At 47.8% G+C, this 15,030-nt stretch overlaps 1 protein-coding gene across 14 annotated transcripts in view; it reads right to left on the reverse strand.

The window, feature by feature from the left end:
* Positions 1–15,030, reverse strand: part of LOC149334590 (uncharacterized) — a 110,365-nt gene that overhangs the window by 44,289 nt on the left and 51,046 nt on the right. For 9 of the 14 annotated variants that reach the window (XM_089555224.1, XM_089555223.1, XM_089555225.1 and 6 more), the window contains exons 11-12: positions 8,008–8,142; positions 4,946–5,132 (exon numbers count right to left, since the gene is read on the reverse strand). In XM_089555224.1, coding sequence (XP_089411350.1) covers positions 4,946–5,132; positions 8,008–8,082 — 262 coding nt within the window. In that variant the 5' untranslated portion in view covers positions 8,083–8,142. Of the gene's footprint in view, positions 1–1,257; positions 1,379–4,945; positions 5,133–8,007; positions 8,143–15,030 lie in introns of all 14 variants that reach the window. The other 5 variants (XM_089555232.1, XM_089555229.1, XM_089555230.1 and 2 more) reach the window with 2 other exon arrangements.

Consider the following 15,030-nt stretch of genomic DNA (forward strand, 5'->3'; position numbering starts at 1 on the left):
TATTCAACAAGCTCGAAGCCCAAAAGAAGTATCGCAGGACTCTGGCTTGAAGTCGCAAATTTGCGGTGAATTTTTTCACATCTTACTCTCAATGGTACTTAAGCATTGACCGGAAAGCACTCGATGTTGCGAACATGTTAACATAAAACTTACTATCCAAATTTCATATAGTGGCGAGTAGACGGCGTGCAACAAGTGTGTCGCGAATTGACATAACTTGGCCGTAAAGGGTTAAACAGGAAGAAATGTAGGAATGCCAACTTGACCGCTCTCTTGTGCCGACGTACAAGACCTGGATTCGGCTGCCGTGCATACCGTGTAACTATGCAAGGGCGTGCAGAGACTCAATCCTGTCTTCCGACAGGGAGTCCAGCATTTTCCCGTCCTTCTGCCTTTAAGCATAGAAGCCATCACTTTACACAAACATAGCTGGACTCAGTCACTTTTTACTTCAAGTAAAAAGTGCGTCGCAGCAGTCTCTCTGCTAATCTCTGTCGACAACCAGATGGATTGCAATATTGAGGTGTGTTGGCAATGCACTGGAATAAGTTAGAAGGGCATTCATTCGGGTTACGATTTTCCGCGCGCGAACACTGGAGCAGGTGTCACTTACGAAAAGAAACGAAGCTTTCGGTGTCGAAATGCACCGTGTGGGTATGTTGAAATAAAGGTTTTGCAAATTACATGTTGATCTGTCATGGGCATCTATAGCCACCCCACGTCGCCTTCCCGATTGTTGGGTCAGGCTGGAGGGCTGATGTTCACCCGCAAAACAAGTGCTGTCTACAAGCTGTAGCTGACCACAAATGAACGTCTTTAAGGCAGTCGTATGCAATTTCAAATGCCTTACTCATGAAGTTTGCAAATATCTTGGTATGAGTTTTAGCAACTATCCTATATGGATTGCGCATATTTCAAGTATTTTCTTATGCTTTCTTAAACTGTTGTTTTCTCAAGTGTAAATTCAGATATGTTCCGTCCAGTTTAAAACTTTTGCCTTACAACAATGACAACAGCAAATTTGCACATACAATTTCTGATCCAAGAAAACACAGTTAAATCCTTAAATTCTGTCGTGGAAATCAGCCTGTAACTATAGTGCCTTGACGTTTCTCTCTCAAGAATTTTCAAGAAAAGTATACACTGAGTGGTTACCTTGCGGAAGTGCACAAATTATACCGATTACTAACCTGCAGAGAAAGAATAATTTGCTCAACATTTTTTCAGAGAAACAATCTGTTCAAGTTTGAGACCCACCTAGAGACACGTAAAATCGTCCCTGCACGATTTGTGTCAGCTCTAGTTTTTGCCTGGTTTTTAAACTGGTGTAGGGCCTCGTTTTCCTCGCTCGCTCATCGTTGCCAGGAAAACTCGGAGGCTATGAGGGAACAAAAGGCACCCGTCACTCAAAGCCCCCGCCCTCTTCACTCAATGCTTTCCGAAGGGGCCGGTACTAGACGGCTGCTATTCGGCGAAGAGTGACCGGACCCAAAATCATGGGAGTGTAGGCCGTACCCCAGCTGCCGTAAGACTATGAAATATTTGATAACAATGGCTGACAAAACTTCTTTATGCATTTTTTTCCCTCTCAAAGAAGAAGCACGTTCACTGTAAATGAGTACCAGGACACATCCGTTAAAACTGCAATACATTGTACATTAAAATACACGTTGATCCTAAGCGTTTCTCACAGATATCGTAAAGAAGAAAAACTATCAGTCAACAATTGCTCTCCAATTTAAAAAAACGAGTGGCAGTAGCAGTATTGAAACTTCAGCAACGTTGGGTGCCTTGCAATGACACTATACACTATCTCTTATACTTAGTGAACCGGCTGGGCGATAAGTAAATACATGTGCGTGGATTGTGTCGAGTCAGAGCGGCAACTTCTACGCTCGCCGGCGCCCACCACGTGGGGCCTTCATGGCAGCGAGGGGCACGAAGCTAAAGTCAGCTGCCAGACCACGCACGTGTCGGCATATGTCGACTTCCCTTCGCAAGGTGCCTCCTCTGAAGGCAGCGCCGTTTGGATGTGGGGACATGGTTCTGGCATTTAGCCCAGCCAAACTACTGAGTGATTTCTGGCTACTTAAGCAATATTTTTCTACGTTTCGGGGACTCGACCCGAGGAGACCCCTTCGGTTTCTTTGCCCGCGATGATTCTTCTCTAGTTTCTTGGAACAAGGGAGGGCATCGGTGTCGCAATGACACCGACGGCGTGACTGGTGCATGCTCGGGCTCGGGATATCTCTGTCGGGTTCGGTGACCGGGTTCGGTGACCGTCAGCGCAGTGCCCCGCTCTCCACCAGCGGGATGATGCCTTTTGGGGGAAACAATAGACGATATGCGAAATGCGCAGCTTCATCTCTCGGCGCTCCGAGAACTAAGTCCTCCATGTTGGTACGGTACAGAAAACGAAACCGCTGCCCAGCGTTGGGTTAAAACGGCTGCGCTTCGTTTGAAAAGTAAAATGCCGATGCAGTGTTGCGCTACCCTCTCCACTGTGAAAAGACACTACGATGCGTGACAGAACTAGGTGCATTCCAGCTTTTCGCTTTTCTATTTTTTTACTCCGTCCCAACGTTTTAGTAACACAAAACGCCATGCGAGGTATCATGTGTCAGCACGCGGATCAGTGCGCAGCTTTCGCTTTTTACGCTGATTTTTGACAAATCTCTCGCGGTGATTTGCGTTCAAATTAAGATAAGGACCACAGCCTTTGTTGTCTCTGATCAAAATTAGAAGCCGATTTCGTGCATTTATCAACTCTCCGGTCGGGCATGAATATATATACACGCATACTTGAACAAATTAATAGAGAAGGTAATTTTTTTGAGCGGGCCAATCGCTAGTGCCGTGGCGAAATAAGTTCACTCGAAGAACCATATGCCGATTACTGCTTAGTTTGCTACGTGTTGAATCAAGTTTTTTCTGTGTTCAATTAGTTTTAGAAGGGCGAGCAAACTCTCTGGACCATACGCATATGTTATGCGCGTTAAGGAGTCTGTGTGAAGCAATACACCCTACGTATAAAAACTGAGGTGCGAATGCTTTATTTCTTGAGGATTCCTATACCTTCGATATCTGCGGCGACGAAAATCTAAAAAAAAGAAACGAATAATATAGCTACTTTATTATGAAGGAGGGACGCATTTCTAAGCTAGAAATTACGTGCAACAGTGTTCTGAAAACGCTTCAGGCCATCAGATTTTATTATCGTTGGGGCAAGCTCCAACAGCTTGCTTCCCAACAAAGCCATTTGTCCAAGTTTGGGAGTAAGCTAATTAAGTTTCGGAAGCAACCGAACATGCTAATTTCGCCCCTGCACACACAGCTTGACCAGCGTATCGAGTCCGTGCATGCACCTACAGCTGTAGCATCTTTCTCTAATCAAGCCGCCGCGGTGGCTCCGTGCTTATCTGAAAAAAAAAGCTGCGTCTTTGCTTACAATATTTTGACTTATATGTGCATGCCTACTTTCCTCTTGTTAATGTCGACTGACTGCGTCTTAAGCAGGACGCGGTTTCAACGAATTGTGGCGAAAATCAACCGACGCCGGGCTCTGAAACGGTGACGTTGAAAACCGCGGAGGCGCATTGCACATTACAGTAAAGGAATCGAATTACGCAGCTGGTCGAGGGTCTTGTGTGATTATACTGCAATGCACGAAGCTCCTGGTGTCGGCGCGAACGAAAGTTCGCACTGTCACAGAAGTTTGTCAACACACTTGCGCACTCACCGCAAAATAACCGCTCGCTACCCCACGAGATGAATTCGCGTCCACCTGAGAATAAAATTGCCATGATAATGCGTGATGCTTGGACTGGTGTTTTAATGCGAGCATTAAAACGACAACAGCACACGGTCACGGTTCGACTTTCCAACCCACTTTCGAGTGCCGATTATTGCGATCATCAGCGCCAGACTTCAAGCGAAGCTGAGGACGCGGTAGGAGTAAGCTGGCGCTTATTGAAAGCACCTACATTTGGTCAAAGATCAGCTGTGAAAACAACGCAGCAGCTGAAGCTTGCCTGTTGAAATTCCACTCGCAAGAAGAAAGTACGCATAGCAAACGATGCACCAGCCCGACGAGCTCGACCGCGCCAAGATGGAAACCGGAAGTTGTGGGCGCGTTGTTGCCAGACCGCCAAGCAATTTCGCATATCGTCTATTCCTTCGGGCTCATCGCACCCGGGCTGGAGTATTTGCCCAGATTTAGCTTGGGCGAAATTCCGCTTGTAATATTGCTGGGAAGTCGGAAGGCCTCGAGTCCTTTGCATATTTTGTTGCTAGCTGGCGTTATTGTTGTAGCATTAAATGTTCCTTTCTGCGTCAACGGCATTCCCGTGCTCATCACAGAGAGAGCGTTTCGACGAACTGTGGAGTGAGCCAGAATTAAGGTAAAGTTTCACATCCAAATCGCGGAGAGATTCCCGCAAGCGCTCCGCACAGAAATATTCGTGTATGTGTGGCATCAATGAAATTCAGAATATACAATCGCAAGTTGACGCAGACAAAATATCCTCATGCCTGAAAATTTACTTTCTATTAATAACACACCCTGTGAAGATATCTTGCTTTCGGGTACCTTCTTTTTTGCCTGGAATTTGTGCCCCGGAAACTCCCAATTCAAAAGAAGTTTGTACAACTGCCAATTTCCCTAAGCTGCACAGTGTGTTTACGTCGCAGTTTGTCGCACTCCGGGCCGTGTCACTTCCTGGGACCCTTGAATATGCCTTGAACTTTTCACCAATATTTTGTTAGTCGATTTCCACTCCATCCAGACAGGGCAGGCGCGCGGTAGCGAATAAAAGGTCACGTGGCAAGACAGCGACACAAATCCGTTCGCACAATGCGTGCCAATATGCTAAGTCTCATAATGGCTCCGACTATGTGCAGGAGGAAATATGCATTACCTCAGTGAGATGTGGACATATATGCGTACCTTGGGTGTCGAGTTGGACCAGAAGCTTCCACCCAAAGCCGGCCTTCACGGCAGCCAAGGTCATGAAGCCGGAACGTGATGCCTGACTACGCACGTGCCGGGTCACATCACTTCCGTCGCTCTGGCTGCATGCCGATCCTGCTCTGGACTGATGCGGGGACATGCTTCTCACATTTGTTCCAGCCATCTGCCGAAAGATGGTGTGGTGTTCATGGCATCGCGAATAATCAATGCTTCTCGAAAAGCTGCCGCGCTATGGCGCTTGAGGAACCAATGCCGTATGAGAGCTACGTGTGAATATACAAAAGATGCTTGCTCAATTAAATGTATTCGATACCCCCGGTGCTTGCCCATACCTCATCTAAGCCAGCCTACGCAAAGAAACAAGGACACAGAAACACAGACAACACACACGGCGCTAGCGCCGTGTGTTGTCTGTCTTTCTGTGTTAGTAAAGGGCATTGTAGTACTAAAGGGGCCCAGCTACCCTGGCAAGTGGTAGTTAAATGAACGATTAATGGCGATAGTTATGGTTTGCTTCGCGGTGGCTGAACGTCCCAAAGCAACGAAGGCTATGAAGGATGCTGTAGTGAAGGGCTATGGAAATTTCGAACACCTGGGCTACTTTAAAGGGCACTGACATCGCACAGTACACGGGCCTCTAGAATTTCGCCTCCATCAAAATTCAACTGCAGCAGCCGGTATCGAATTTCGATAGAGGTGAAATTCCAGAGTTGCTCACCCAATGAACGCTGTGACCTATTGCTGCAGTGCAACCCCAAAGAATGCTGCGGCTTAATGCTGTAGTGCTGCGTGTCTGCCTCAATGTTGTCATTATTAACGCATGCAAACCACATACCTCAAAGTGCGATTGAAGCATCTGCTGACCCAGGGAGCTAGTTAGGCGCACTTCCTTTCACTGTAATAATGGGATTCTACAAGATTTTCAACGCCAACGCCTATGAACACAATGAACGCCGAAGTCCTATAGAAATGAAAATCGAAAGTTTGTTTCCAAGAAGGAAAGGGTTGTCTAACATATGTCTGTGGACACTGGAACCCGCGCCGTATGGGAAGGAGTAAAGTAGTGAAAGAAGAAAGGATGAAAGAGGTGGGCCTGCGGAACAATTTTGACCATCTTGAACCTTTAAGGAGCACTGACATCACGCAGCACACGGGCGGATTTAGCGGTTCACCTAGTACCGCGTTTCTGCAACAACGGTGTGAGTGCTAACATAGGTAGCGCACGTCTGTCACTACTGTTAAATAGCTTAAGGCGCGACTGAGGTGTTCTTTGTCCCAGGAGGGCCAGTTATGCACTTTTCGCTTGCGTTCGAAGCTCCCGCACTTCATCAGTTTTGGCGCATCTCTGGAGTGGCTAAGGTCGCCGAAGATCAAAGTGATGGAGCAGGAAAACATGGCCGAAAATGGTACAAAAGAGTTTTCGCTTTAAAACGACAGTTTATAAGCTAGAAATGGCACAGGAAAGAGGCCAGCAAATTTTGTGTAGTTTGTAAGCTTTCTCGCCTAAAGCACCAGCCTTATTTAACGCGGGTGGAAGACCGTTCTAAGGTGGCAGCCTATAAGGATGTTCCAGGCGCCATAATGGCATGTAACAATGGACAAGCAGCATTCTTCAATAATTGTTGGTTTCATGTGGTTTAAAATTTTGTCCTTGTGGTGTCCTTGCATGTGGTTTTTGATTGGCAGCGGCCCTAGTATATATTGAGCAGATCATTTATATTTTGTCACTCACCGGATTTTACTAAATGGTTAAGAGAATCACGAAAAGTTTGCCTGCAACCAGTCATAAAGCGAAGAAATCTTGGGGAACCTTGTACTATTCGAAGAAACTGGTAAATTACGGTCGGCAAAAAAAGCAAAAAAAAACTAAGAGCACATTCCAATTCAAGGTGCATGTTTGGATGTAGCTTGGATGCGCACATTGACCACAATCATTTGTTTATGTTCGATAGCTTTTGTTCGACCGTTTATCACCAGTGCTATAGAATACTCGTGATAAAGTTGTGGTAATGCGTCGTCATCTTGTGTTTTTTTTTCTGAGCGGTGTGATGGGAGGTAAAAACGGCACTTTTCGCGAACGTTATCGCATTGCTGCTGATTCCGGCGTTTAAACACGCCTCTTTGCCTAACGACTACGCAGTAGGCAAGCTCGTTCACTACTAATGCCACGTGGCTTGCGCTTCACAAAGCTTAGTTGTTTGCATTTGCACATGTGCATCTGCGGTCCACTTGAAAGCTGCACGGAATTCACAGAAACGTAGTATTTGAAAATAAAATTCGTTTTGGTTCGATGAATCCGGGCCCCGGACTAAGGCGAATTTTTCTTCAACAATAGCATATGTGTGGAATTTGTACAGCTTTTCTCCAAAGCCGTATCTGAGCAAGAGAACATGGCATCCTGATGTTAAGCCATATCTGTGAGCACCTGGGACTGTATTCTATGAGATTTCATTCATTTATTATTTATTTATTTGTGCAAAAGCACACGCCGTAAAGGCACAAGAGGGAGTTGTATATCATACAGTACACCATCATTACACAATGCCAAGTGTAGCAATTTGTAGAAAGGGATTAAAAAAAGGAGTATTGCTGGGCCTGGGCAGATGGTAATGAGTGCTTACTCCCTAACTATGAATTTTTATGAGAGAACAAGTGTGTTCGCTTTATCTGCTTCTACCTGTACGTACAGGAAAAGAATTAAGACGCTTCGAGCCGGAAATTGCCGATTTCAATGGTATACTGAGGGTAATGTGGCTAAGAATTCCAGTTCTATACAGTGCTTCAAAAGTGGCGAATCAAAGCGCGGGCTCAGCGCTGCCTTAGGCAGCAAAACTAGTTATAGAAGACGCTGCTTTATAAGAGGCTAAACCAGCCTAATGAAGCCACATTCACTGATAAGCAACCTCAAGCACCATATGAAATGAGCCTAAACATTCATATCTGAAATGCTCGCTCCTGGCCTCCCATATACGGATCTCCACCGTGGATTCTGGTTCTGGAATATGCCAATGCCATCTCATAGATCAGTAATTACTCACCCTCCTCCTGTAGTGTGATGAGGACAGTGACGCTATCAGAAGTGTAGCAACCAGTTTGAAACGTGACGCAGGCATTGGAGACGACGGATCAGTGGCATGTTGCACCCTTCTGGAACCGAGGCAACGCTGGCTGGTCTGCAAGATGGAGACCAATAGTGATCACCGTCACTCCGTGCTGGCAACAGCTGCGCATGAACTGAACGGTACGCATTTAGATGCGTCTCAAGTAAGTGTATACTGTGATTTGCTCTTCAAAGATTCAACAAGAAAGTGGATATAAATACGGTTAAGATAAATAACCTGTGTGTGATGCTGACCAGACTAGAGATAAGGTAAGAGGGCTCGTTATGACATACTTGAAGGAAGCCATCAGTTACTGAAACTAAGGAGCTTATTGGAATGTTTTTTATTTGTGCTGTTTAGCAATGACAATAATTCTTGTTTTCTCACTTAAATACAATTGATTGAAATACAAGACAATGACATGACGCCGGTGGGATCACAACCTGAGACCTCTGAAATTCGTGTTCGAACCCGTTAGGAGGAAAGAGAGGAGGAAAGGAGACAGGCCTAGCAGAAGGTGCCGCATCAATACTCTCGATGGATGGATAACAGTCGCGCCCTCTTTGAAATGGGGCAATTTATATCTTGTTGAGCAACACCTCAAAATCCATAGCGTTGACTATACGCTAAGACGACGGGACAAAAGAAGGCACGAATACACACACACAAAGCCTTCTTTTGTCCCCTCGTCTTCGCGCAGTTCTGTTTTGCTCTAACCATGAACCGACTAGCCCTTCATCATGTTGACTATAAATTCGCTATGCTTCTATGAGCTCGACTTTCAAACTTCAACTTGTAACCTTATGTCACCACTCTCTCTTTGAACCACACATCTTCCAGTTGCTTTTTGCTGACTTCTACCGCAGAATTATTCACATGACATTAGTGTTCTCTAATCCATAGTGGCTCAGCGAGAGTATGTGCCCTCATCGACATCCAGATTGGACATGGCCACCTTGGAGTGCAAGATGTCATTTCCCACACACCTCATACATAACTTCAGAGACACCCAAATCTAACTTCAGGTAGCGGAGCCAGTTATAATACGATGATTCCTTTCTGCTTTGTGTTTTCCATTTTCTATGTAGTTCTGTATGCCACTCATTTTTTATTTCATTAATCCAGTTCTTGATTTCGAAGCACTTTAACCTGCGCAGTGGGAACACCAGGCAACAGAAATATCCGAATCATAGAAACACATCTTAAATCCTCCGAGTACCCACTGAATATGTCTGCCGCGAGTCCTGATATGTTATCCGGTGCATATATCGTTTCAGCGATATTACAGACACTAACTTGGCTTCAATATTATTTCTGTAGTGATGTCGTGACATGTTAAACGTTGGATAGCCGGTGTTGCTGATATTACGGATGATTACTCGAATCACATCTCATTACCATTAATGGTTTATGGGGGTTTAACGTCCCAAAATGACTCAGGCTATGAGGGACGCCGTAGTGAAGAGCTCCGGAAATTTCGACCACATGGGGTTCTTTAATGCACACCGACATCGCACACTACATGGGCCTCTGGACTTTCACCTGCATCGAAAGTCGACTGCCGCAGCCAAGACCTAATCCGCGGCTTTCGGGTCAGCAGCTGAGTGCCATAACCACTGAGCCACCGTGGCGGCTCACTTCTCATTAAGTCTGCGGAATGTTCGCGAGAAAAAAGCTGTGTACTAATGAAAGTTGCCTGCAATGTATTCCTCTCATTTTCGTTTCTTGTTTGTGTCATCAAAGGTTCATAAATGAATGAAATAATGCTGTTGAATGTGCAACAGAGACTGGCTTCGAAACGAGGGCCTTAGATTTTGAGTATAGAAGCTCTTAGAAATTCTTCGATCTGTAGATGTTTGCTCAATTTGATTGCGTTGTGTGACTTTGGTTTGTAGTGTTCCTGTAGAATGATATCTGTTTTGCATATGATTTTTTACACGCTCGCGTTGACAGCGGGAATACCATGCAGATTTTAACGAGACAGTGTTAAGGGCCCTGTGTCGCAGAAAAGCCGCTGTCGTCGGTGGCGGCGCTGGCCATGAGCAAAAAATCTAGAAGCATTATTCAATAAAACTGAGTAGGAAATAGATAAACCGCGGCGAAATGAATATCTAAAGGATATCCGCAAAAGTTTCTGCGCATTTCCTGGCCTCATGTCCTCTCGAGTTTTATAGGGATATCCCTTGGATGTCTATGTTGTCAGCAAGGCGCCGTGCGCAAGTGACGTCATGTACTCTTCTAAAACAGAGTTAAAAGCGCACAGCAAACAACTGTAAAAAATTATTCGTTCCGAATACGTAGAAAGCGTGGACGAGTTTTATTTTTACAGTACTAAAAAATGTAGCGTCTGAAGGCTGCAGGATCACCTGTCTGGCATGTAATAGGACTCTGTACGCCCGCAGACAATCTCTACTGCCATGAAATGCGCACTTTTTAATTCTGATGGAGAAACACACGCCATTTTGTGGCTCATCGAAGAGCCTGTCATAGGTTGCCTTATTAAATAAGGTTTGGTTTATGGGGTTTTACGTCCCAAAGCGACTGAGGCTATGACAGACGCCGTAGTGGAGGGCTCCGGAAATTTCGACCACCTGGGGTTCTTGAACGTGCACCAACATCGCACAGTACACGGGCTTCTAGAATTTCTCCTCAAAGAAATTCAACCGCCGCGGCCGGGATCGAACCCGCCTCTTTTGTGTCAGCAGCCGAGCACCATAACCACTGAGCCACCGCAGCTAGACCGTTCCCCCGTAAATAAATAGAACAAGATGGCTAGCACATCTAATAGGAATGATAAAAACCTTGAAAAATTCCAAATCATCCAATGGAACTGCAGGGGTTTCATTGCTTGGAAAAAACGGTCACACCTCCAGCTCTACCTGCAGTCCCTAGGTGACATGCCGGCACTCGTTGCCCTGCAGGAGCCCGGCATAGACGCTAAATTATCAGGCTACAGCACCTTTCAGGGGGGCCCCTCTACGTGCATCCTGGTGAATAAGGCTTACACCGGGGTTCAGGTCGACTAAGACTTGAGTACCGAGCAAGAATATACAATGGTCCGGGTACTGCCTCTCAGACGCCGCGACCCGTCAATACATATCCTCAACATATACTGCCCTCCGCATAAGCCGCGCGTAAATTTTAATGAAATCTTCCTTCGCGCGATAAAAATGGCAGCCAAAGAGCCTCTAGTGATCGTTGGAGACTTCAATCCTCCCAGCCTTCATTGGGGCTACCACTTCGAACAGGCAAGAGGACGTAAGCTGGCGGAGCTCATCTCCACCCTCAGCCTCACGTTGCTCACGGACCCGGCGTATCCCACCCGAGTGGGGAATTCGGTAACCCGCGACACGTGTCCAGACCTTTCTCTCGTTAAAAATGCTAGAGCGGCTGCTCGGGAGAACTTGGGAGATTCTCTAGGCAGCGATCACCTCCTTCTCCGGATTACACTCATGGCGAAGGCAGCGCGCAAAAAATGGGGTGAGGCCAAGCTGACCGATTGGCACAAATTCCGAAATCACACTATCCCTCCCGTACTATTTTCCGGCGGCTACGCGGAGTGGGCTAACCACATATACAACATTCAGAAACAACACGTCACAACACAACAAACCACCGAAGAGATTCCCGCAGTGGACACCCACCTCCTGCATTTGTGGGAAGCGCGCCGGAGCTTAACTAAACGGTGGAAAAAGCAGAAAACTAATCGCAAATTACGCGACCGCATAGTCAAACTCACAGAGCAAGCTGCAGTGTATGCTGCCGAACTCTCAGATTCAAATTGGATAGCACGCTGCGCCGCCGCAGCTCATCAGATGGTGGTGGTGAAAACTTTTAATTACTGAAATAGAGTTTGGGAGCCACAGAGTGGCCCCGCTACATGGCCGGCGTCCCTAGTCCGGGACACCGCATGACAATGCCCCGTCTCTAGCCCGTTTCACCGAGCCCTTTGGGACTCAAGCGAGGAGCAGTTGAGAAGGGCAGTCTCCCATGCCTCTCTGGAAGGGGTAGGGGAAGGGGGGAGGTGGGGATTTTGAGTACATGCCCACACCATGTGGAAGATATCACAGGTCTCCCCACAGTGTGGGCACCGCCCATCCGTGTTAGGATCGTAATGCTTTAAGATTGCAGGGCAGAGTAGAGTACCTGTCTGCAGGCGCCTTAAAGTTCGCTCCTCCGTCTTACTCAGACCCTTTGCAGGGGCCGGGAAAAGGCGGTGGATGTCGCTATAATGCGTTATAATTTCCTTGAATCGCAGCAGCGGCTGGTTAGTCTCTGAGCCAGAAGAGCTGGGATGAGGAGCCCGGTGAGTAAGCGCTCGGGCAGCCGCGTCAGCGGCCTCATTACCTCGTAAGCCCTGGTGGCCAGGAGCCCAAATGATTCTTTTGGGTGTTGGATCAGTGGCAGTCCGTCTTAGAATGGAAGCAGCTAAGGGGGAGATCTCCCCTGCCAAGTAATGATCACATGCTTTTCGGGAGTCCGTAATGATGATTCTCGAATTGGAGTGGGCGGCAGCAAGCGCTATCGCTACTTCCTCGGCTCGCATTGAATTCGGGGCATCAGATGAGCTCGAAGGGGACGTGGCGTCTCTTTCGCAGTCTAATCGACCCCTCTCAAACGAGAGGGGAGACGCAAAAGCAGCTCCGGCGGGCTATGCAAGGGTATCAAGGTACGACGGCGCAACTTGCGGACACTCTGTGCGACAGATATCTTTGTCGTACGGAGGACCCGCCTGGGCCTGAGTACATGTACACCGGCAGGCATGGGCGTCCGGAGGGGGGGGGCAAGGGGGGGCGGCTGCACCCCCCTGGAAAATCACTCACTCGAATCGTGAGTGATGGCCGCACGCCAGGGGCGGTGGTGCGCTCAGCCAAAAGGGTAAAAGCAGCCCCGCTTCCACGCTTTGGGTCACATCTGCGAAATGCCGCGTCCGGGCGCGCGTCTTTACGCCGTTTTCAAACCACACCATCGTTAGCTCTGTTGAAGGGCGACCTGTTGCAGACATACAGCGGCACCGGCGAGCATGTGTTTCGAGCCGCCTTGAGATGGGTGTCTGCTTCTTTGATCTCTAGACAGATAGCGACACGGAGGCAGACAGTGCACAGGGCATCTTGTTTTCGCCTTCGTTACGCCGGCCACCGATGAACTCTTCAGGAGGGAAGGACAAATCAGCCGTGTCCACCCCGCTTTGTCGGGCTGCTCAGGGGCAAGCGGGCGATGAGTTGGCGCCGCCGCTCGCTGTCTCCTCCGATCCACGGGAGAGCGCAGTTCGGTAGAAGCGCAGCTTTCAGAAATTCGGCAAAGGGCATTAGCTGCTTTTGTTCACGGCGACGCAGTCTCTAGAGGCGCCCCCACACCAGCGTTCCTTGCGTCTTCTCCGAAAACCAGCGCCTTCGGTCAACGCAGCCCGATGGCGCCTGCCTGGCTCGCCTGTCACCTCTGGCTGGGTCTCAAATCACAACAACGCCCATGTACTTTGCGATGTCAGTGCATGGTAAAGAGACCCAGGTGGTCGACATTATCCGGAACTCTGTACTACTCCGTCCCTCATAGCCTGAGTCGTTTTGGGGCTCTGAACCCCATAAAAACACACAAAACAAATTTTCCGACCGGAGTGGCGAGTGTCCCTTCCCCTCGGAAGTCACGCGGAAGTAAGCCCTTGCACGTGTGCGCGCCGCTGTGTTTGTGCTTCGGTGTTTTTCGTGGCCGGTTGTCACCGAAGCTGAAAACAACCGAGACAGCGGACGAGAAAACGACGAGCGGCGAGCAGTGTGTGTGCGGTTGCTCGACTGTGCGGATGCGCGAGCAAGATGGAGCGAGGTGTATGAAGCTGCGAGCGTGCACTTTTCTTGTAAATAAGTTTTCGTTGTATATAGAGTCATCTTTTGTTTTCAACGTACGCGTTCAACCGTTTTTCCAATCAATGTGTATGATGAGTATGCACCGAGAGCGTGTAATGAAGCACAGAAATGAATTTATCACCCGCGTAATCACGCAATTCGCCCAGAAAAATCCGAGGCGCCTACAGTTGCTGTTCAAGGAAGACTGACTGAGTGACTGTAGTTGCGTGTTTGTGACCATATTGTACTGTGTGCTGGTCATCAATCCGGGTGAGTCGAGAACCCGTATGCAGCAAGACTGAGCACTCTTCTCCACGAAGTGACAGTATATCTTTGCATATTTTATTAATTTTGATTGTTTCTTTGTTGATAAACTCCAATGTATCTCTCCTAGCCACGCTTTAATTTGCTGTTTGTAATTTTTCTTTCATGTGTGTATTTAACTTATTTTTTATTTATATATAAATAAATAAAATTACTCCGCAAATAGTGCCTTTTTGCTACGAACATACCCCCCCCCCCCCCTTCCGGCGCCAACAACCAATGGGGCCCCCCCCTGCAAAAAATTCTGCGGACGCCCTTGCCGGCAGGCCTAATGAAACACTTGATGCCCCTTTTGAGTTGCACGACCTTAAGGCGGCCTTAGCAAAAATGCGCCGGGGTACGGCTCCGGGACGGGATCACATAACAGTGAACCTGTTGGCGAACCTACCGGACTCAGCCTACCTCCATTTATTAGAATACATCAACCAGATCTGGGACGGTCGTCCACTCCCTCCCGAGTGGAAAACGTCACTTGTGACGTTTATCCCTAAAACAGGTAAGGCCATGAATACGGACAACCTGAGGCCCATATCACTGACCTCATGTGCGGGCAAGCTTATGGAGACGATGGTTCGGGATCGCCTCTCTCCATACCTGGAGAGTAAGGGCTTCTTTGCAGTCACCATGTTCGGGTTTCGCCCCCACATGTCTGCACAGGATGTCCTGCTCCAGCTGCTCAGGGATGTAATACGACCCACAACTATGCAACACAATGACAAAGCCATCCTCGCCCTTGATCTGAAAGGGGCTTTCGAAAATGTTAAACACGGAAGCATCCTGGCCAACTTAAGTTCTA

Source organism: Amblyomma mixtum, chromosome 8 (genome assembly GCF_055824585.1).
Source record: "Amblyomma mixtum isolate Tamu chromosome 8, ASM5582458v1, whole genome shotgun sequence".
In the NCBI taxonomy this organism is placed as follows: Eukaryota; Metazoa; Arthropoda; class Arachnida; order Ixodida; family Ixodidae; genus Amblyomma; species Amblyomma mixtum.